We start from the raw sequence: 21,293 nt of genomic DNA on the forward strand, positions 1-21,293 counted from the left end.
GGGTTATAGGCAGATTCTGTCATGTACCCCTGGCAGTGTGCACTCTTTCAGATAGGCCTGGTGGCTCTGGCGAGTGGGACAGCCCTCTGCCTTGCCCTCCAACCCTCTAAAAGCCCCTTGTACTACAGCTCCTGGTGTGCCAGTGTGCTCAAGGCAGGGACTGCCAGCTTCCTCTGTGATGGGGCCAGGGTCCTCTGTGAAGTGTCAGGACACCAGGTCAAGGAGAATTCTGTACTCTGGGTGGCATCTACTGAGCTTGCCTGAGTATTAGGGCAGGTGCCGACAGGTGGCAGTTCCCCAGGTGGTCATTTTATTCAGCCAGTGTGAAGCCAGTCCACCTGCTTCTGGAGGTGTGTTTCTAAATGTGGGAGGAAGCGCTGCATCTTGTTGGATACAGTTTTACAGAAAACGATTTCATAGGCCTCCTGTAGCCAACCGCTGGCACGCAGATTCCTGATTGGGGGTCCTGCGAGTCTGCCCTCAGGTGGACTCTCTGGCCATGCACAGGTTTCTCACACCACCTGCAGCTCACCTTCCTGCGTCTGGGTCTGGACTGTGTACTCCTAATAAGCCTCCAAGGGCCGGGCCTTGAAGCTTCGAGCCCTTCCCAGAGCAGCTGTTCTCCCTACTCTGTTATGGCAGCAGCTAGTGTGACTCTGTGGGAAGTCCAGTTAGGAACTCCTTTCCCCTACCATTTTCTTTGTGGCTCCAGATCTCCTTTTCTGTCCCCTCCCCCAGACCCTGGGCTTCCCGCCACCCTAGTACCCACAGGGTCAGGTACCATGTGGGGGCAGGCATGCTGCAAAATGAGCCCAGGTTCCTGGAATCCTGGTCCAGAAGCCGTGTAAGTCCCCAGGGAGGTCCTTGTTTGGGCTGCCCCGTGTACCCCTCCCTACCTCTGTCTTGAAGGTCTTTTGTGCTGCTGGCCCTGAGTGGCCCCTGGCATCTTGTGTTGAGGTTTTAGAAGGGTCAGGCACTTGGTGGGAGGCCCTGAATGGTCGTGCTGGCGGCCCACTGTAAATCACTTTGCCTGTAAAGGCAGACTCTCTGGACGCCCTGGCAACAGCACTGCACCAGCCCGCGTTGTGGCCGCTGACGGCGCGGCTCCTGACTGGCTGCCTCTCTGGCTTCCTTGTGAGGTGCTCCTCGCTGGCCTGCTTTAGGCAGATGGTGAGGGAAGGCACAGACAGGTTCCCCCACCCCCATGGTCTCCCCTACATGCTGGGCTGGGTGCAGCACCTTTTACAATCAGTCTGCAGAGACAGCAAAGCTGCCTGTGACTTCGAGGTCTTAATGAGTCTCTCTGGAGTCTGCAGACTCTCGACCTTGCTTTGTCACCCCCTCTCCCAAGTCCCCGTGCCCAGGCCTCCTATTGACTCACACAGACCCTGTCAGCCAGCGCCTGCTGTCAAATTCAGCTCCAGCACTGTGACTTTGGGGCACCTACTTAACCGGCAAAGGGGAGATAATAGCAGCTCCTTCTTCACAGAGTGGTCAAGAGGAAGAGGTGGGAATTAGGGGTTTACAGCCAGTGCTCACAGTGCCCGGCACATGGCAGGCTTGGCCCTGCCTCTGGCTCCCTGTGTTGTGCCACTGTCCGGGTCACCTCCTTGCTTTTCCTCCCTTGGTCCTCCCGTCCTTCCAGCGCCAGGCTCTCTTGCTTGAAGCCCCCACCCCCACCCCCAACCAGTTTCTAGCTGACCTGGAGCTCTTCATTTTGCCTCCTGTTTTCTGTGCTTTGTACTGGGTCAGATCTTCCCACCCCTTTCATAACTGGGGGCTCCTGGGGGCACTGGTGGGGGCCTCTTGAGCTGTCCTTCTGCCCCTCCCTGTGGTCCGGCTCCTTCCCAGCTCTCCAGAAAGCCCTTTGCCTGGTTTAGCTCTGCCTCCCCTCCTCCACAGCAGAGCACAGCCCGGCTCCTCCTCACGCCTGAGCAGGAGAAGTCAGAGATTCCTTACACATAAGGAAGCTGAGGCCGGGAGTGAGGAGGGCCATCGTTGAGGACGCACAGGTGCCTGCTGCTCTCTGCCTCTGCACCACCCTGCTTGAGTGAGTGGGCAGGACCTGAGCCAGCTCTCAAGGAGTAGGAGGCTTCGCAGAAGATGGGCAGTAGGGGAGGCTTCAGAGAGGATAAGTTCTTCAGGCGGCAAAGGGGAGAAAAGGGCGTGTAGGCAGAGCGAACCTTGTGAATGAGTTCCCAGTGCGCCGACTAGACCCTTTCATTCTGCTTGTGATCTGAGAGCTGGGAAGGCAGGGAAAGACTTGGGGCGCAGCGAGGGAGTGAAATAATTCAGAAGGGCGGGGGCAGCAGGTCGAAGAGGCAGAGGAAGTAAGGCTGGCAGAGCTTGGGAGGGGCCTGAGTGCATAGGTACCTGTTTTAGATGGGGTGGGGTGGCTGGGGTGGGCTTCCCTCCCAGGAGGTACTCCCTCCTGCGATGCTCACGGTAACCTGGGAGGTGAGCTGGACTCCACTGGGCAAAGCAGGTGCTGGGAGACTTGGCAACTTGACCAAGGACTTTCAGGCTGGGCGGGGAAGAGCCAAGATGTGAGCCACAGGCAGCACAGCTTTCGTCTGCTGGTGATCATCGCCTATTTGGGAGGGCTTGGCATCTCTCTGGAGCTGGCGTAGTAGTTGGTTCCCCAACCGGGTATGGGAACCTAAGAGTGTCCATAAAAGCCATGGTATTGTTAGGTCCCTGGCACGTGTCTGGGTACAGAAGGCACATGGACAACTTCAGTGAAACAGCTTCTTTCCTAGGCCTGGCCATTCTTTACCTAGGCCTGTTGAGAAGCAGCCAGAGGGCCAGGCAGCCAGGGATGAGGGTTCTTATAAGACCTACATCCCTCATCCCTATTGAGGGGAGCCCAAGGCCCTCTCTGGGCTCCCAGTATTCAGTCCCTGTTTCCTTGCAGTTCTTGTGGTATGATCATTGTCTCTGTTTAGCTTTGGAGGACAAATGTCCCATGGACCTGGCCCAGACCGCCTCTCCTGGCTTCTGGCAGCTAACACATTGCCTGGCACAGTGCAGGTGCCCAATAAATGTTTGTGTCACGAACAATACATTGAGCACTTACTGCATGCCATGCACTGTGCCAGCCGCTGGAATAATTAACTTTGGCATGGCACTTTATGATTCCCAAAGCTCCCCTGGGTACCATTAGAAGGTTGATTCTCTCGGATCATGTTTTTATTTCCCTATTTTCCAAATGAGGAAACTGAAGCTCAGAGAGGAGGACAAGTAGCCCGAGGTCACCTCCTTACCCAGCCAGCCAGCCAGCCAGCCTGCCAGCCTGTGAAGGTCCCTAGCCCATCCTTTAGACTGCCTGTTGCTGGAGCTGTGGATGCACTCGAGGGGCCCAGGGTTGTTTCTTTTCAACCACTTTCAGATGGAGCTCCTAGGCAGCAAGGAAGCCAGGCCAGCTGAGAATTTGTATCCAGGGGCGCAGAGCTCCTGGGGGCCATGGAAGCACCTGGCTAGTCCTACAGTGGCTCCACCCAGCAGGAGCCCGGCTTCCTCTGCTGCTGTAAGCACCTGGTTGTCAGGGACAATTGTCTGTGTTTGGGGTAAATGAGAGGCAGGAGAACAAAGAGAATCTTTCCTGCCAATTCTCTCTGACCTTGGAAACCCTGTGGGGTTTCGTTTACTGGAAAGAAAGAGGGAAGAGTTGGTTACCAGCTTCAAAGAGGGGCAGCCCTCCCGCAGGTGGCATTGAGGAAGCCTTGGCTTTGTGAGTTCTAGCTGCTGAATTTCTCCTTTTCAGTTCGGCAGAAGTCCTGGGGAGCACTGTCTGGGCTGGCCGGGAATCTCACCACCTCTTTTAAAAGGCATGGAGGTGCCAGGATCACTGCTTTTACTTCGACTGGGCACTAACGGGCCCAACTTTTGAAGCAAAGATCAAATAATGAATGATTTGAGAGATCTGGACACAGCTCAGAGTTACTACCTTGTGTGTGTCCATCTGCATGCAGGGATGCCTGGCTGTGGGAGGGGGACTCCAGGAGCTAAGGGGAGACCATTCTGTGCTAGTGTGTGTGTGTGTGTGTGTGGGGTCTCGTAAGGAGGTGGTGTAGCAGTCACAATATCCTGAGTACAGTGAAGTGATGCATATTTGTTATCCTTTATCCTGCAAACATTTGGCAAGTCAGGTCTCTGCTGTGTTTCAGAGCTGTGTGTGACCCTGGTAGAGGTTTAATGTATTGTAAATTGTGCCCATCCTCACTTGACACAGGAACCCGTGCTGAGACACTTCACAGCTCTGTGGCAACTGTGACAATCTAGAGGGTGTACCAGCGGGGATGTATAGCTACTGGGCCTTTGGTGGCAGGCCTTTGGGTTTAGGAGAGAAACAGAACTATAGAGTTGTTTCTGTGACATTTGAAAATTTCACATCTTTAAGTGTTGGCAATTGATTCAAAACTTAAAAATGTCAAATGCTGTGTGGGCTAAACAAAACATGAATGTTGACCAAATAGAGCCATACTTTTTAGTAGGCCTTTATCCTAGAGACTGGGTAGAGCCCAGATGGCCAGAGAGGAGAGGTAAGGCCTTCTTGGAAAGGGAGTCCCCTTGGGCATTGGTGTGGGGCTGGGAATTTGAGGACTCAGGACAGTCAGAGGTCTGGAGCAGGGGGAGGTATCAGGAGAGCCATTGGGCCTGCATGCAGCTGTGGACACTTGCATATGTGACTAAGATCGGGCAGGTCTGAGTGCAGTGCTGCCCTCGAGGTGCGGATAAGCTGAGGCTCGCAGGCCACCTGCCCCGAGCGCTGTCTGTTGTACCTAATCAGGTGCGCCTACCCAGCATCCTCCTATCAGGCAAGTGGCTTTGGCCAGGCAAGAACTCAAGGAGAGGTGCTTGAAAGAGTCCCCCAGTCCAGCAATTCCCTGTGATTCCACATCCACATCTTCAGCATAGGAGTGACTGCACAGGGTGGTACTGTGTGCTGCTGTGTGTCTGTGCCCCCTGCCATGGGGGCAGGCAGGTGGCTCCTTCAGGTGCTGCCAGGGAGCTTCTTGAGGATAGCCGGGCCCCTGCTCTAGTCTGCTGTATCCTCCCTCTCCCTGGCTGCCCCACAGGGGTCCTACATTCTTCGGCCTGTTTAGACTGCTGTGTCCAGAGCCTGTCTGCTGGCTTCCTGTTTAGGCCTGCGGGCGTATGTTTTCCCATATTTCCTCTCTTTAATGTCTGCCATTCCTTCCAAAATCTGATGTTGAATTTCTTCCTAAATGATCTTCAGATTGTCCTGGAGGTTTATCTGGGACACTTGTGTCGAGCCCCTGTTATATGCACAACCTTGAGGACAGAGCCAGAGAGGTGATGGAAGCTCGAGGACCCGCTGACTGGTGGGGCAGGTAGACTCACAGATGGCGGGGAGGGGGGCCCTCTGCTCCAAGGTCTGGGGATGCACGCTAGGGGGTGGCCTCAGAGTGACTGCCTTTTCCATGTGTCTGAGGCTGAGGCTTCTGACTGGTCTCCCAGCCCTTCCTGTCTCCACACTCACTCTGTCCTCTCCGAGTGTGCGGAGTAGCTGGTGGCAGCTGGCCTGAGTGAGGCCCAGGAGGAATAAGGCAGCAGGAGCTCAGGGGTCATGGGAAGGACAGTAGCCAGCATTTACAGAATTCCCCACCGCTGCCCTTTTGTTCACTTTTAAGTCTTCCTTTAAAGATATTTAAAGCCACAAGCAATCAGTGTAAAGCAGAAGGTGAATCAGCTTCCACACTCTAATGCCACCCTTAGACCTCCCACGCCATCAGAGCCACTGGGGACTGTTGGTTGGGTCTTTTTTTTTTTTTTTTTCAGATTTTTTTTTGCACTTTGTAAAAGAATCAGTCTGTGCTTGGACTGCACTGACCAGCTTGCTTTTTCCTCCTGACCTGTAGATGGGAGAGGAGATGCCTTTGCACACCTCGCTGCGTGTGTGCTCACTCCAGTCAATCGGCTACAGCCGGCAGCCCCACAGCTGTGCCCTGGGGGTGCCTCTCCATAGTTCTGTCTGTGGTAGGGAAGGGGTAGGATTGAGCAGAGGGTCTTCCCTAGCAGTTTCATGCAAACCCAGAGGCATTGAGCTTTCCATCCCTGCTGAACAGGTGGGATGTCGGCTGGCTGTCTTGGTTTCTAGTGCAGACAGGACTCCCCAAGGGACCCTTGAGATTGAGTTACTTCTGTTTTGCTCACCTGTGCCCCGGCCCTGGGGACAGGAGCAGGAATCAGCTGCATACCTCACCTGCCTTGGAGGAGCTCCTCAGTCTGTGTGGGAGAGGTGCTTGCTGCCCCGGTGAGACTTAGTTGCCTTGGCTCTCACCAAGGTCTGCCCTTTATGCGCAGGGCAGCTCCTGTCGGGATTTGGGTCCTATCCCTTTGGGAGTATTCGGGACTTCAGGACAAGAAGACCCTGGAGGAGTCTGGGTGGGGCCAGGAGAAGCCCCTAGAGGAAGAAGACTGTAAGTTGAGGTTTACAGGAGTTCTCTGTAGCTACTGTCACCTGAGGGGCCCGCAAGCTTTCCCTCTCTGCGGGAGAAAAACTACAGGAGAGGGAGCTTGGAAATCTCCAAGGTGTACACAGTGTGCTGTTGTTTCCGGGGACCTGTGTGGATTAAAACCCAGCCGGGGAGGAGGATCAGGCCCTGGGTGGGGAGGGAGGCCTGGTAAGCCCTGTAAGCTTAGGCTGGACAGCTTTGTCTGGATGGAGCTCTGGCCCAGCGCACTGTGGCCCTGCCTGTCCCTGGTAGGAGACCATTATCAACTGTAAAATGGGTGAGGGGTCCTGTCCAGACTTCCGACTGCCTGATAATCTCTTGCTTGGGGACTGGTGCAGCTGGGCCAGGGTAATGAGGATATGGGGAGAGAGACCTGGGAACAGTAAGGCATGTTCAGGGCTTTGTGTTGTTTGGGACACTGCTTCATGCTCTGTATGCTGCCTCCACCGCTGCCATCCTCCACCCTGGCACTTGCAGCTGTCCCCAGGCCATTCCCCCTCCTTCCACCCTTTTCTCCTCCTAGTCCATTCTCCACAGCAAGGATAGTCTCTGACTAGCACCTCCAGGGACCTGTGCTCATCTGTCCTGACTGTTCTGGTGAACCCAGGGTGGGTGCTCTGGGACAGGCCCACCTTCCTGTCCACTGCATCTCTAGTAGTACTCCAGCCCGATCTTCATGCATATTTTTCTTCATGGAATGTTCTGCCCAGCTGTCTCTGGGACTTGCTTCCTCCCCGTGTTCCTACCTTTGTCCTTACCGCCCTCCGGCAGTCTCCTTCCACATGGCCTGGAGCCTGGACTGAGCACTTTGGGTGCCTGGTGTTATTACACAATGTTTGTGTATTCTCTCACTAGGCCTGGAGCCCCGTGAGAGGACTTTTGTGTCCTGCTCCCTCATGTGTCTCTCGTACCTAGAATAGGGGCTGACTCATGTTGGTGAATGAATACATAGACATGATTCACTTAATCCTCCCCTGTGAGGTTGGCACATTGCTTTGTGCATTTAATAGATGAGGAGATTAATTTCAGAGCAGTAGATTGACTAGCCTAAGGTCAGAGCTGTAACAGGACAAAGTAGGCTTTGAGCCTTGTGTCAGCCTGTGCAGTTGCTACCTTTCCCTAAGCTGTCAGGCCCACCTTCCCTGGATGGGTCACAGCATGACTCCCCCATCATCCAAGAGGTGGGTGGAGCTTTACTTCGCAAAGAGATAAAAGGTAGATGAGAAGAAAATGAGAAAAGAAACCATGGGGTCTGACAGGGCCAGAGAGCAGGTCAGGGACATGAGCCAGGGTTGAGACTGGGAACCCCTGCAGAGTGGTCCCTGACCCCAACCATGGGACCAATGGCTCTGAGAGACCAGCTATATGTCCTTTCCAGGGGCTTCTTGTGTCAGCTCTTGTTCCTGGTATGCTTTGTTTCCTAGGGGAGCCAGGCCTGGCCTGGTTTCCCATGGTGGAGGAACACGTGGTGAGAGAGAGTCCAACCTTGTTGTTTATGTTGTTGTCACGTCTACTTAATCAGCCTATTTCCGGGAGCAATGACTTCATCTCCTGTGGTTCTGGACACAGCCATTGTTGGTGGAAAGACTGGTCTGGCAGAGACTACATTGCCCCAGTGAGCTGGGTTGGGAGAGCGGGTTGGCGACTCCGTGCTGACTTTCCTCGGGGCTGGCAGCCATGTCTCTTTCCAAGAGACTCCACTCCCAGTGGTCACTTTTAGATCTGAACTCATTGACCCCGGAGCCCTGCAGCAAGTTCAGCCAGGGTTTTCTACACTTCCAATGTGCAGTCTACTCTCGGCAGTGGAGCCATGCTAGGCGCTGCCCTCTGTGACTTCTACTGCCTGTAGGGGACAGAGGGGTCCATAGATGCCACATAGTGGGTAGATAGAGAAGCGGGTCCCCGGAGCTGCTGCTCCTATGAGTTCGTTACTAGGATACAGGAGAAGGTGAAGGCTCATGGGAGCTTCCTAGTGGAGAGGAGAGGACAGGCTTACCAGCAGGCCAAGTGGTTGTATACAACCTGGCTACAGGGGTGGTGTGTTGGGCCCCGGGGTGGTGTGGGTAAAGTGGAAGGTTCTGAGAAGGCAGAGGATGTGGGCTTGACCATCACAGTTGTTGCAGATTTTGAGAGGAGAGCTGAGCTGATGAGCCCAGAAGCAGCTCTTGAGGTGTGTGGGAGGGTGTTGGAGGGGGAAGAGGAGCTGGCAGTAGAGGAGGGTGCCCCCCTCCTGCCTCTCCGTGTATGGCACTCAGGGCCACTCGGGATAGGCTGCTGTGGCCATCTAGGCTGAGCTGATTGCCAAGAGCGTCCAGCTTCCACCTGACATGCCGGTGGACTCTGGATGGAGGAGGTGGAGATTAAGAGTCTCTTAGTCATTTCGCTGGGTTTGGGCGGCTCCAGCAGGCCTGGGACCCTCAGCTCTAGGAAGTAGGGCCCCCACTCTGGATTTCATTCAGAACTTCAGCTCAGAGCTAGGGAGATAGGTTGGATGGCTGTTGGTGGGTCCCAGGAGGGGCATTTGTGCCGTTATTGACCAGGAGCCTCATTTCCCTCTCCCAGTCCATGTCAGGAGAGTGCCTGGACCCCAGCTGGAGCAGAGCCATTGCCAGGACATTGTAGCCTCCTGAGTTGCTGTGCCTGTGTGAGTCTCAGTCCTCCGAGCCATGGGCAGGTCACGTGCCCTGTGTGAGTTTCATTTCCCTCTATAAAGTGGGTTCAGTAGCGCACTCTGCCCCGGCCAGAGGGTTGTGTAGCAAAGCATCTGTGCACAGAGGTGCTGGCGGAGGTGGGGGCCAGGGTGCAGCTGAGTTACTCATGCTCTGTTCAGATTCCAGAAGCAGAGGTGGCTGTGTGGAGAGTGTCTGCAGGACCTGGATGCTTGGGTTTGATTCTGCACCACTTTATTCACCTGGCCAAGCTGCTCATCTCTCCAAGCCTCAATTTGGGGGTCAAGGAAGTAGTGAGAAGGAACTAAGTAAGGCTCTACGCTCTCAGGGGCCAGGTATCTGCTGCTGGTAGCAGCTTGGTTTCTCTCTCCTTCAAAGCTGAGAGTCAGCTGCCCCTGCCTTTTGGGCAGCCCGCCAGCAGAGAAAGGCCTTGAACAAGCCCTGGGGACACCTAGGTTCCCTGCTGTTCTGCTCTCCTCTTGTGCCTGAGCCATATCATCTTTTCTCTTCACCATTCCCCACTTTGGTAAGAAAACTAGTGAGTTCAGCAAGTATTTCTTTCTTTTTTTTTTTAATTTTATTTATTTGTGTGTGTGTGTGTGTGTGTGTGTGTGTGTGTGTGTGTGTGGCCAGCTCAGCCCACCAGGGGGCGGGGCTGGCTGGCATGTGGTGCTGGGGGATTGAACCGTGGTCCCTGTGCCTTGCCAAGCTTGCTCTAGTAGGTGCTTTAGACCACTGTGCCATCTCACCAGCCCCATTTTTTTTTTTTTTTTTTTTTTTTAATTCAGCAAGCATTTCTCAAGCATCTTTTGTTTGCCTGGGTCTGTGCTGTACTCAGGGGATATAGGGATGGTAAAAGACTGATCCAACCTGGTTATGCGTATGTGTGTGTGTGTGTCAGCCGTGAGTCTTAAATTGTTTTTAAAGATCTAAATGCAAAATCAGGGTCTTCGGGTATGAAGCCGAGGCTTCTAGGTTCCAGCCCTTCCACCTGCTTGTGAGACCCTGGGCAAATTGAAGGCCTCCCTAGGTCTCAGTTTCTTAACTCTACATCCAGGTGAGCCTGATGTCTCCCGGTCCCCAGGAACCACCCTATATGCTGATCAGAAGAGCAGACTCCATCCTTAAGTGATGAGCCCAAGTTTGAAGCAGTCCCACATCAGCTCTCTAGTTGTGCCAGTTTGGACAAGGTCCTTCCTGAAATCTCCCTGAGATGGATTTTCTCAGATGTATGATGGGCATTTTGATGTGCCTACCAGTGTGGGTCACACTAATGCTGCTGAGATCTTAAATCCAGGGCCTGCCTCATACCCTTCCGCCCCCAGCTCCTGTATCAGAGGGCAGCCAGTTGGCCATTCTCAGCTCCTGGGAGAACAGGTTGGGGTGCAGTGTCTGGCAGCCCTAGGCTTGCCAAGGAGCTCTAGAGTCAGCCTCAGACAGCTCCAGGTAGGGTAGTCAGGGGCTCCAGCATTTTAAAATCCCTTTGATTCAAATATTTATCAGTGTACAATTTTATCTTGCTCTATGAAGAAAATCATTGTTAATGAAATTAATAGTACAAACAAGATTTGGAAAGGGTGGGCAGCCAGGGTGAAGCGGTTATTTAAACACACTTCAAAGAACACCCTTTTCTAGCATCTAAGCAGAACTATTTGCATATGTAATGATTGTGCTAATTATAGGTGGCCTCATCTGTTAACAAGTCTGCCTGGCTGTGCTGCTTTACTGTAACCACCCACTCAGTTCTCTGGCATGCTCTTCCCTAAAGATAATAACAACAGTAATAATAATGCCTATCAGGTTTGACCCCTTGCTCTGTGCCAGCGTCCTATCTGGCACTTGGCAGTCATTGTCTCATTTCATCTTCAGAACAGTTTTGTGCCTCAGAGATTTGTATCTCCTGCGCACGGAGGGTGAGACTGGTACAGAGAGGTTAGGTGACTGCAGGCTCACACAGCCAGGAGCCCAGAGAGAAGCGCCAGCTGTCAGGCTCCCTGTGCTCCATGCGCTGTTGCTCTGTGGATACTGGACTTCTGTTCTCACCTTTATCTCCAGGCCTTCTTGTTCTCCTTTGCTCTTCTCAGAAACCCTCATTTTGCAGAACAGGAAGCAGAGACCTGGTGAGAGGAAGGTTAGCCCAGGCACTCAGCTTCTAGGGTGAAATCAGGCCTGGAATACCTTCCCTCCCTGCAGTTGGGTGGGGGGCAGCAGCCCCTCCATACCCTTCTCTGAGAGCTTGAAAGACACGTTGAGAGGCAGGAGAGGTCACCTCTCCTACTCAGGCAGGGCTAGGCCCAGCCTCTCAGCCAAAGAAGATAATAGGGCAATAAACAGGTGGGAGGATACTAGCACGTCATAAATCAATTTACATGCCATGTCATTACATTGGAGGTTGCTCCTGGTGGCTGGTGGCCAGATGTAGCCCACAGATAGACTTCATTTAGTCTGACCAGATACAAAAGTTTTATTGTTCTGCTTGTTCTGCATTGGTTGCTAACATTTAAATATTTCTCAAACATTCATTGTAAGTAGTCTAGATTTTTGGATTCTCTCAAGGTTTGGCAGCTTTTGGCCTCTATTTTTGTTAGATGTCCAGCTCACCCCAAACTTCTTCCTCTGAATGCTTTTCTTAACTCCTTTCAGCCTCTTTGGGAACAGCTGGGCCAAGGAGCCGTAGTGTTCCCATTCCACAGATGAGGAGCCGGGGCCCAGAGGACTGCTCCTGCTGGCACACTCCACAGGCCGCTGTGGAGGCCTGGCTTACACTTCCAGGCTGACCATTCTGAGGTGCGCTCTGTGTGGCTTTCGCCCTTTCTCACTGCCCTGACTGTCTCACACCTCCCTCTAGCCACCGAGGAAGGAAAGAAACCTTTCATGGGCCTGATGACTCAAAAATAACCAACTGTTCCTGTCTCCCCTCTCCATTTCCACCCCTCCGGAGGCCAGAGGGGACATGGGAAACCTATTCATTTAAACTCAATTATTTTCTTGAAGACAGAACAGAACTGAATTGGGTCAATGGCTATATTTGCTGTGCTCAGCTGTTTCCCCTGCAACACTAGCACCCACCGGGTCTGTTGCTGGGCTCTGTGCCACCAGGCTCACCAATTATAGCTCCATCTTGGTGACCATTCTTTAGCAAGCCTAGCTTAGGAAGAAGAGGAGCTGTGCGCAAAACCTGTCGCCCTCCTCTCATCACCAACAGGCTGCAGGAACTGGCCTCTGGCCAGTGTGGTTCACGCCAGGACCGTGTGACATCACCAACAGGACCTTGGTTTCAGGCAGGAGGCTCTTACTGGCCAACACCCTCCTGCAGGGGAGGTTCTTCTAGCCGCAGTTTCAGGAAACTGAGGCTCAGAAATTCGGTGCCTGTTGGAGAGGCATGCCTGAGTTACACTCCGGGTCTTCACTAGCTATGCAGCATGCAGCAAAAACTTGGCCACTCACTCTGCACATTGGGAAAGGGGGCATAACTTGACACCCCTTGGGGCTGGACCACCCTAATGCAGACAGGATGGCTTGTGCCAGCAGCCAGCCCCGGCTAACCCCTGGCAGTGAGAAGTACAGGGCGTGCCAGACAAATCATGGCAGGAAGATGGGTTACGGAAGAACCACGTGCTGGGACAACCTCTTTTCCACGAAGTCCTTCCTAAGTCCCTGCTCCCAAACTGTTCCTGTGGTCGTTTCAGGCCTCCTGTTGGGCCAGGCTCCCTACTAGGTCCTCAAGCCACTTCTGCGGAGCCCACAGCCTGTTGCACGGATTTCTGTTTGGCCGTAACGTTTGTGTGCCTTCCCCGGCTTCCTGAGGGCACAGACCATGTGTCTCATTCACTTGTCTAGATGCTGGTGGTGTTCCCTTCTTAACCCCATTGCCTTAGGCTGGGTATGTGCCCCGGCAGCCTATTTTCTCATCTGTAAGTAGGGGCAGTTGGCCTTCCTGGCAGGTGCTTGTGCCGCCAAGCTATATCCCAGCCTTGTGGTCCCTCCTGACAAAGGTGGCCTGTAGGTCACTGGCAGCACTGTGCAAGATACTTACAAGGTACAGTCTTGGGCAACACTGGGAGGAAATCAGACCAAAAGTCGCTTCTCCATCCTGCTGAGGCCAGAGTGTCTGGAGAGAGGGATTCTTACAGAATTGCTCTCTGCTTATATAAAGTGGCAGGGATGGAGCAATGGCCTGTGGACCTTCCCTCTGTGCTCCTGCTGCAGAGGATGAACTCCTCTGGCCTTAGTGACCTCTAGTGGCCAGGATAGGGCTGGGACAGTTTGGGACTTTACTGGTACCTGCTGATCTCCAGGTACCAGTGCTGGTATTAGATCTTTTTTTGGCATTCATGAAACTTAGGGGTGGAAAAAGATGCCCCCCTAAAACACTCCCATAATATTGTCATTGGTCCAGAGTTGGAGAGGATGGGATAGTTTGGAGAAGTTTGAATTTTGTGGCTTTTCAGAAGCCTGTGTGTGAACTCTGGTATCAGGCCTGCTGTAGACATGGTATGATGGCAGGCTTCAGGTGGTAGAATGGGAACAGAACTTGGGGACTGGGTGGCCTAGTTTGGGACAGAGGAGCGACCCACTGGCTCTGATGGGGACCCAGGGAGTGGCACTGTGTATTAGTGGGCAGAGCACAGGGATGAGGGGAACTGAGCATAGGTTCACCATTGCAGGCGTGCACTAGGGGCGGCTGTCACAGAGCAGCTGGCCCTTCTTCCTTGCACATGGACCTGGCACGCCATGCAGGTGTGGCCCTGCACTCAGCACTGTGACAGCCAGAAAGGAGAAATACTATGTCTTACTGCTTCTTTGAGTAAATGTACTCCATATTTTTCAGAGGAGGTGTCCCATAGGTGGGAATTTACTCCTGCTAAGTGCTTTGATGGAGACATTACATGTTGGGAGCCAGCATTTGTCAGCGTCGCAGTGGGGACGAGGTTCCAGGCTTCTCTGCCAGCTGGACACATCACAACACATTAGATTGGGGCAATGCCACTGGGCTAGCGGTGGGCTAGAAGTCGCTACCTGATGGCACAGTGGGAGAAGCAGGGGGTTATGGAGTGGGTGGAGAGGGACATGGAGTTGACCTCAGACTGACGGTGGAGCTCAGCGGGAGCAGAGAACAGCAGCTTGGGAATGGTGGGTGCCGGCTGCTTGGACTAGAAGGGCAGAGTGGGCTCAGATTGTTGGGGACCTGGAATCTTGGTTCCTTCTATAACTAGCTGTGGGGCCTTGGGCAGCTCTCCTACCCTCTCTGTGCTTGGGCTTCATTTATTTTATTTTTTTATTTTAGGGAAGGGTCTACAGGGTGTCCAGGGTCTTACTACTAGATTGGACTCATACTGATCCACCCGTTTACAGAGCTGGGATTATAGGTACATACCACCATGCCCAATCTCAATTGCTGTCTCAGTGTGCCCCAGGGGTGGGGCTGGCACGGCAGGCCAGGGATCATACCCCTGCCCCTGCGCCTGCTTGTAGGTGCTTTAATCCGCTGAGCTATTTGGCTGGCCCTTGGGCTTCATTTTGAATCAGAAGTAGTGTGCATAGCATGTGGTTCTTAGAGGTTTAAAGGAGCCAATACATGTAAAATACCTTGCACTGGGCCTGGCACAAAGCAGGTGGTGATAAGGCCACACACGGATGTGTATGTTTGTGTAAAGTAACAGCTGAAGAACTCTGAAACCACTCCGCAGAGCTGGTCCTCATCTAGTACCAGGCTTACACCTTACTTTTAGCTGAGTATATAGCAGGGACGTCTTAGCAGCCCTTGGTTGTTAATAGCCTGGCCTTGCACCTGTCTCTTTCTGATCCTGTCCCCACTCAGCCTGCAGACCCAGTGGGTTAGAACAGCGCGTCCTCCGAAGGGGCCTCTGTCTTCTACCCAGCCCCCCAGGATGCAAGCACATCTCTGTCAACAGGGATGTACAAGTGTGCCTGGGAGTGTCCCTGACAGCATTGGGGCCACTCTTGTCTGGAAGCAAAACTCAAGAGGAAGGTCCCAGAGTCTCCCAGAAGCCTTACCTAGTTGGTAAGGACATTTTCAGACCTGATAGGAGATTAGACAGGACCCTGAGCTCTGGGGAAGAGACTGGCTGTAGGCCCCCGGGCCCTGAGGAGCTAGAGATGAATAGACTCCAAGGTGAGTTCTACAGGGTGGGCAGCAGCACCCACAGACTAAGGAAGAGGGACAGAACGATGGCACACAACCCTGTGCCTGGAACACTGGTGAAGATGGGAACACTGAGCAGGCCCTTGAAAGGTGAATGAAAATGAGTGATAGGGGCAGGAGAGGAATCCGGAGGACCTACCCAGTGGCCATGGGAAAGGGCGAGGTGTGCTTAGGGAAAGGTAGTGGGGGAGGAGCACCTTGGGTAGGACCTGCTGGTGCAGGCAGCTAGGATCATGCGGGGTTTAGGATCAGGGCAGCCTCTGAAATTCTCCCAGCTATGGTGGACAAGGGTGGTCACTGTGTGCTCCATACTTCTATATAGCATTGAAGGTGACTCAGAAAGCCGTCTGCAGATCTCTAGCTGGGGCCGGAAGAGGATGGGGGAAGTAGTGCACTCAGGGCCAGAAGGCTGGAACGTGTGGATGCCCAGCTTATAGACTCAGCCCGAGCAGCACATCTTTGGACTCCTGTGACCTTTTGGCTTATCACCCTCTCCTGAAGCAGCTGTCATGTAGAAAAGACCTATCATAGGGCCTTACGTTGTTGCACAGTATTAGAACTGTAGATCGACTTGTAGGAAAAGGCTTCCTCCCTGGAGGGTATCTGGGAAGACTTCTAAGAGGAGGGAATATTTGAGTTGGAAAAGGAGAAAAGAAGGACAAGTACCAGATGCAGCCAGTTGTCTAGGGTATGGAGCAGCAAGTTGTCTAGGGTATGGATAGATTTAAGTGACTTAGCTCCTCTGGATTTGGCTGCCTTGTAAGGAAGTCACAAAATCTGCCATGTCTTCTCGGTCATGATAAGGGATCAGTGGAGAAGGCCTGACTCGGCACCTACATCCTGGAGGTGGTATCCAAGGATGGGCTTTGCTTCCTTTTTCCTTAGTGCTTTGGTGGCACCTGTCTATGTCCTCACCTCCATCCTGCTAGGAAATGTTGTCAAGATGTTGGAAAAACTGAGATGAAAGCTGAGAAGGTAACTTATCCCAGAGAGGTGACCACTGTTAAGTGCATCTCTGGTTAGCAATCTGCAGACCAGAGTGGGAGCCAGTGGGGCCTCTGGGCCTTGGGGGGTGGCATGTACAGATATGGACAGATGGGGCAGTGTGGGGCCACTTGTGGTCAGGATCACCTGTGCCCAGAACACAGTCCAGCCAGGACTCAGGGGCCGAACAGGGCGTGGAGTTGTCAGGGACCCTCCAGGTTGGGGTTTGCCCTAGGGCCACTGTAGAACCTCTTCACCAGTTGTGCAGCTCCCTCAGCCGGGATCCTGCCGGCCTGTAATGCAGTAGTACCTGCCGCAGTGTAGCGTTCAACAGGAGTGTGCTGTGGCTGTGACAGGCTGAGCTGGAGCCTGTGATGTCTCAGAGGAGGCTAGGAAGTGGGCAGCCCTCGAGGCAGGGGCTTCCTCCACTGTCTCTTCTCCACATTTCCTGGGAGGGACGGGATTCCCTAAGCGGAGAAGGCAGAGCTCGCTGTGCAGCAGCATCCTTATGAAGGTCTCCAGGCCCTGGCCTTAGGGAATAGGGTTTGATTAGCTCCTCTGATCTTTGCAGATGATGGAGGCTAAGTGGAAACTTGTACTTTGGCTCTTGTGTAGTGGGCTGGCACAGGGTGACCCAGGCAAAAATGTCTGGTTGGCTGGGTGTGCCCTTCCCAGAAGGATCTGTGTTTTGGTGTGGGCTGTGATGGGCATGACCCTCCCGGCCAGCCTCTGGTGGCATTTGGGCCCAGGGCTCTGCTGCCCCAGGCATTCAGGCACCTCTCTTTCTCCGTCCCTGGGCTTCATGCTCCGCTCCTGCCCTGCGGACTCAGCCTGGAGCTTACTACAGAAGTTTCCTGGGATGGAGCTTGAACCCAGGACTGCTGGCTAGACTCAGTGTCCCTCTCAGCCTGTAAACCTCTTGTCAAGAGCCCCACTTCCTTTTGTGCCTTCTGCCTTGTAACAGTGCTAAGCAACCATGGTGGCCTTCTCTGGAAGGCTTTTTCAAATGCTCAGACTAGGCATTGTGACATATATCCATTATCCTGGCGCTCAGGTGGCTGAGGCAGGAAGATTGCCCTTCAAGGCTAATGTGAACTACATAGCCAAACCTTGTCGAATGAATGAATGAATGGATGAAGTACATAAATAAATAAAATATTTGAATGGAGATGCAGGGGAGGGAAGGTTCAGAGTGCAGCCCTGACTATGGGCCATCCTGGAAGCAGGAGGGTTACTGGACCTGGGGTTCCATTCTTGCCCAGGAGCACAGCAGCAGAAAGTGGTTGCAGCTGGAAGCAGCTGCCTTGGGAATGTAGCCCTCCGCAAGCCTGCTGGGCAGCGGCTGCCTGGTGGGCGGGGCAGAGCCCTCTGCTGCTAATGACCTGAGAGAGTTGGGTGTGGTTCTGGCCCATGGAAGTCTGGAATGCTGGGGCGTGGCGGGAGCGGCTCAAGGGGCAGAGGTTACCTTGGCGCACCCCCAAGCCTTTGGCTCCCGGGCTCCTGTGGCTGGCCTACCCTGTCTCGGAGCTTGAGAAACCCATTATTTCCATACCTTGTGGAGTGCCTGGCTCAAGGTGTGGTGGGCCTACCAGTGAGCAGGTAAGGTCCTCTTGGTCGGGAGAAAAGAGGCAAAGCAAACATGGTGACCTCAGGTTGGTGCTATGAAGAAAATGAAGCAGGTGATAATGCTGCTGGGGTGGGTGTTGTCCCTGGGCATTCTGGGAAGGGCTAACCCAGGACAGGATTTTGATCTGAGAAAAGAATGAGAGGAAACCAGCTTGGACACTGGAGCCAGGACCAACCCAGGGAAGGGCAGGTGCAGGGGGCCAGAGGACAGCACCTGGCTGGGCGGCGCCAGCACTCCAGGGGAGGTGCGTGGAAGGGCCTTCTGGCCCAGCCTCCTCCAGTGGAGCTCAGTTCTGTGCCTGCACCCTGCAAGAGTCTCTGGGAAGGATACGGGCCTGTGGCTAGAAGCTCTTGTTTGCTTTTCAAGAGTCCTGAACTTCTTGGACCCGGAGGTTGTGCCTTGTGGTTACCTGCGTTGAAGACTGTAATTTTCCACTTGTTCCCTGGAGAACCCGGAAATCTCTAGTTGTTGTCACCACTGTTTTTTTTTTAAGTCATTTTTGAAATTTCAACTTGGCGGACATGGACTTGGCTTATGTTTTGCTGTTTGGGGAAGCCCTCCTGGGCTTACCTGTTAGATGACAGCCTTGGGTGCAAGGCCCACTCCTCTGGCCAGGAGCACCATCAGGGGCTGCACCACCCTCAGAAATGGGCCTCTGTGGCCTTGGACTCCTCAGTGACAATTTTGGCAAGATCCTGGGACGAGGCGGGGGGACTGCTGTGTGGAGACCTGGCCGCCCTTGGAAGCCTGACCTGGTTCATGGGCCTCGAGTGCCTGCACCCTCAGAGCCCCCACCACCAAGGTCTGTGTAGCTCTGAAGGGTGGGGTGCATAGGAAATTTCTTTCTGCCAGTAGGTCTTCAACCAGGTGTAGGGTTGCCCAGGCCTGTGATGGGAGCTGGGGCTGAAGGGTGAGGGGCTCATCCTCCATAGAGGCTTGGTTCTAGGACCCAACCAACCAATGGGTTCTGTGGCCAACAGTGGCCCACTGTCCTCCGTAGACACCCCTACCCCCCAAAGGCTTTAGAGGAAGAGTGAAGGAGGTGGGACTAGGCTTGCTGGACTAACTCCTCCCTTTCCCCAGGAGTCAGACCTTGTGGAGGCATAGGCAGCTGGAGTCTTGGAGTGGAGGACTGAGGAAAAGCCGTAGCTTTAGAGCATGACACAGGGGAGTCGAAGTTGGCAAGGCTGGAAGGTGGGCAGTGGGCAAGTTGGCTGCTGATCTTTTCCCAGAGAACTGGGTTGGAAAGGTAGACTTAGGAGGGCAGTCTGCCCCATAGTCCACCCCAGGCTGCTAAGCTAATGAGTGCTGTCTCGGCACCTTTGGCCAGGAGCAGGCTCAGCATAGGGGAGGACTGGCAAAGCTCTGGCATCCTCAGGTTCTGCAGGCACTGCCTCTCTGAGACAGATTTAATAATCTAAGTCTGTCTCTTATAGTTTCTATTGCAGGAGAGACTTTACTCCTAAAAGTTTTATTGATCCAGATGCTAATAAAAAGGGGGGGGGTTGGAGCAGGGCTTTTTCCTCCCCTGATAGAGCAGTGAACATTGGAGCCCTAAAACTAATTTGGGCATGTGGTAAGGGTTGGCTTTGGTCAGACCCTGCCTGTTCGGGAAGCCTTCCCTGACTGCTTAGGCCTGTACCACCTACCTGTTCTCCAGGTCCTGTGTGCCTCTGTTTGTGCCCAGAAAGACCAAGGCTACCAGGCCGAGGTGATTTCGTAAGTTCTTCCTTCTTAAGGAGATGCAGGTGGTAGCAGGCAACGAGGGCCTGACTCTTGCTCGCTTGTGTCTTTCTGGGCTTTGGTTCCTTGGCTGCCCTGGCCCTTGGTTAGTACATTCATATGTACTGAGCTATACCATGCCAGACCCTCCTTTAGTGTACAGACACTGTTACGGTTGCTGTGCAGAGCGTGCTTACCTTGTGGTGGGAGAAACAGATAAGAATAAGTGGAGAAACAAAGTAATTCTAGATTGGGTGAAATTCCCCTACTGACATGTAAGGCAGGGCCCTTTGTTAGCTTTGTTCAGTGCCTATATTCCCAGTGCCTAAAATAGTGTCTGGCGCATAGTTTGCACTTAGTAAATATTTGCTGGATGCTATGAAGGAAGTAAGCCAAGTGTTTCACTGGGGAGTAATGGAGACGGGGCAGGACCTGTTATGGACAAAGCAGTTGGGGAAGGATGAGTTCCAAAAGATGCTGGAAGCTGTCTCTCCTGAGTGTGGGCCCAGCACAAACTCCTGAGGCCCTGGGGCAGGAAAGTAGAGACTTTAGGGGGATGTTCCTGGATGAGGTCAGTGGGTGTGCAGGCCAGTCCCGTCAGCTTTCTGTCTGAGGAGTTTGGAGTTGTTTGGAATGTTCTGAGGGGGGCCATGACTAAAGGGCATTACACCAAGGAGTTAAATAGTGTGTCTTGCATTTCTGAAGGACCCTTCTAACTCTGAGAGGCTGCCTGTCCTCCTGTGGGCTGCTGGGCTGAGAGGTCCCCAAGGCCGTAGCAGTAAGATATGCGGAGTTGATCCTGAAGGCTAGTGAAGGAAGGGTTCTTGATTTTTGACTCTTGGCTTTGCTTCTGAGGGGCTCTGTGTGAAGCATTTCAGGTGTGAAGTTTTGTGAGGCATCTAAGAGTAGATGTCAGGTTGTCTGCAGATAAATGTGGAACTGGAGAAAGGAATTTAGGAGTTGGGAGCACATGGAGGTATTTAAACCATGGAGTGGATGAGATCACCAGAGGAAAGTGGTACCTCCCAAACCGCTGCCCTGAGGAATCTCCACAGCTGCAGGAAGGAGGAGACATAAGGCCTGTGAGGAGTTGGCATCCAGTAGCCTGGGTTTCCAGGAAGGAGCCAGCACATGAAGGCCTTTGGTGACCTGGAAAACCGGCGGGGTCAGAACCAACAAGTGTGTTAAGAGTAGGCGAAGAAGTGGCCACCTGGGGAGGTAAGGGCTCATGCCTCCTGTCAGCCAGCTTGGGCTGACCCCGGATTACTCTGTGAGTCCTAATGAACATGGAGCCTGCATCAGACTGTCTTGGCAGGGTCCCTAGAACTGCTCCTGTACCTGCCATGCATGTCCCACTTTTCTGACTTGTACTGTCTCCTGACCCCATCTTCCCCTTCCATTCCTTTTCCTTGCCTCTTGCTGGGCCTGAGCTCACTAAACCAGAGGTTACTAAACCTGAGAGCTGCAATTGCTCCAAGGATCATTCTGAGAGCAGAGGTAGACTTCACACTAATGGCCCTTCTCAGGAAGCCTTCTAAATGGATTCGGCTTGCAGAGGAATTTGAGGTCTTTTACCAAAATTTTGGTGGTTGGGACCTTTACCTTCCCAAGGCTTTGCTAGCTCTAGGGAGAATTTAGAATGTGTT

The 21,293-nt window shown here is 53.4% G+C and overlaps 1 protein-coding gene across 9 annotated transcripts in view; it reads left to right on the top strand.

The window, feature by feature from the left end:
- Positions 1 to 21,293, top strand: part of Dab2ip (DAB2 interacting protein) — a 195,781-nt gene that overhangs the window by 131,838 nt on the left and 42,650 nt on the right. Inside the window, exon 1 of one of the 9 annotated variants that reach the window (XM_004641489.2) lies at positions 18,223 to 18,727. The exons of the other annotated variants lie outside the window; for them this stretch is intronic. Within the exon in view, the coding sequence (XP_004641546.1) occupies positions 18,573 to 18,727 (155 nt within the window). The 5' untranslated portion in view covers positions 18,223 to 18,572. Of the gene's footprint in view, positions 1 to 18,222; positions 18,728 to 21,293 lie in introns of those variants that run through there. 9 annotated transcript variants of the gene reach the window in all.

Source organism: Octodon degus, unplaced genomic scaffold (genome assembly GCF_000260255.1).
Source record: "Octodon degus isolate 3935 unplaced genomic scaffold, OctDeg1.0 scaffold00137, whole genome shotgun sequence".
In the NCBI taxonomy this organism is placed as follows: domain Eukaryota; kingdom Metazoa; phylum Chordata; class Mammalia; order Rodentia; family Octodontidae; genus Octodon; species Octodon degus.